We start from the raw sequence: 1,048 nt of genomic DNA on the forward strand, positions 1-1,048 counted from the left end.
ATTCTTTCCATAAGGAAAAGAAGGTAGTGGCATTTATTTTTCAAAAATAAGCAAAATGATAATGTTGATTCTTAATGTTCAAAATTCATACTCACTTTCTTGCTTCTTGGGAGTGTGGATGATGAATGGAAGCATTCTAAATAGCAGGGTATATATAGAATTTACCTTATGTTTAGAAGTTGAACACTTAAAACATGGCACTTTTCTAATTACTCTCATTATTTTCTATCCCAGTTTAGGTTTACACTATTCCACCTTTCCAATTTATTGCTAATCTTAACCTGATGTAAATATCTCCCTGCTTTATTATGACTTTGTTGACTATCTTTAGATGGTTCAGTTAAATTGTACCCAGGGGCACCAAGGTTTGTTGTCTTAAGTGAAAGAAAGTGAAAGTGAAAGTCACTCAGTTGTGTCTGACTCTTTGCGACCCCGTGAACTTAGTCCATGGAATTCTCCAGGCCAGAATACTGGAGTGGGTAGCCTTTCCCTTCTCCAGGGGATCTTCCCAACCCAGGGATCGAACCCAGGTCTCCCACATTGCAGGTGGATTCTTTACCAGCTGAGCCACAAGGGAAGCCCAAGAATACTGGAGTGGGTAGCCTATCCCTTCTCCTACAGATCTTCCTGACCCAGAAATTGAACCGGGGTCTCCTAGCACGCAGGCAGATTCTTTACTTACTAAGCTATGAGGGAAGCCCTTGTTTGTCTTATGTGACCCTTTGTGTATAAACTAATTACTAGTTCTTCCCCAAAGAGCAGACACTATAGCAGTTTGAATGTGAATTCATAAGTTTTGGGTGGAATCTTTGTGAACCATGCTGACTTTCCCTCCTGCCATTTCAGCTCCTTATGAAGCTAGACAGCCCCTTGTCCAGCCTGAGGGACCCTCAACGGGAGGCCCAGGAGCCAAACCCCCTCGGCATCAGGCTTCCCTTATCCGGGTAAGTGATGCCTCTGTTGGGTTATGCCAGTGGGAGACTTCAGGGGTGTGACTTCTTAAAGCGTGCCCCCTCTTTAAGGAGGGTATAAAGCTATCCCCTAAGGC

General features: G+C 43.5%; 1 protein-coding gene across 1 annotated transcript in view; it reads left to right on the forward strand.

Annotated features, from left to right (window-relative positions):
- Positions 1-818: 818 nt before the first annotated feature.
- REPS2 (RALBP1 associated Eps domain containing 2) overlaps positions 819-1,048 on the forward strand; it is a 162,226-nt gene continuing 161,996 nt past the window's right edge. Inside the window, exon 1 of the mRNA XM_010842275.1 lies at positions 819-944. Coding sequence (XP_010840577.1) covers positions 819-944 — 126 coding nt within the window. The remainder of the gene's footprint in view (positions 945-1,048) is intronic.

This window comes from Bison bison, unplaced genomic scaffold (genome assembly GCF_000754665.1).
Source record: "Bison bison bison isolate TAMUID 2011002044 unplaced genomic scaffold, Bison_UMD1.0 scf7180017864174, whole genome shotgun sequence".
In the NCBI taxonomy this organism is placed as follows: domain Eukaryota; kingdom Metazoa; phylum Chordata; class Mammalia; order Artiodactyla; family Bovidae; genus Bison; species Bison bison.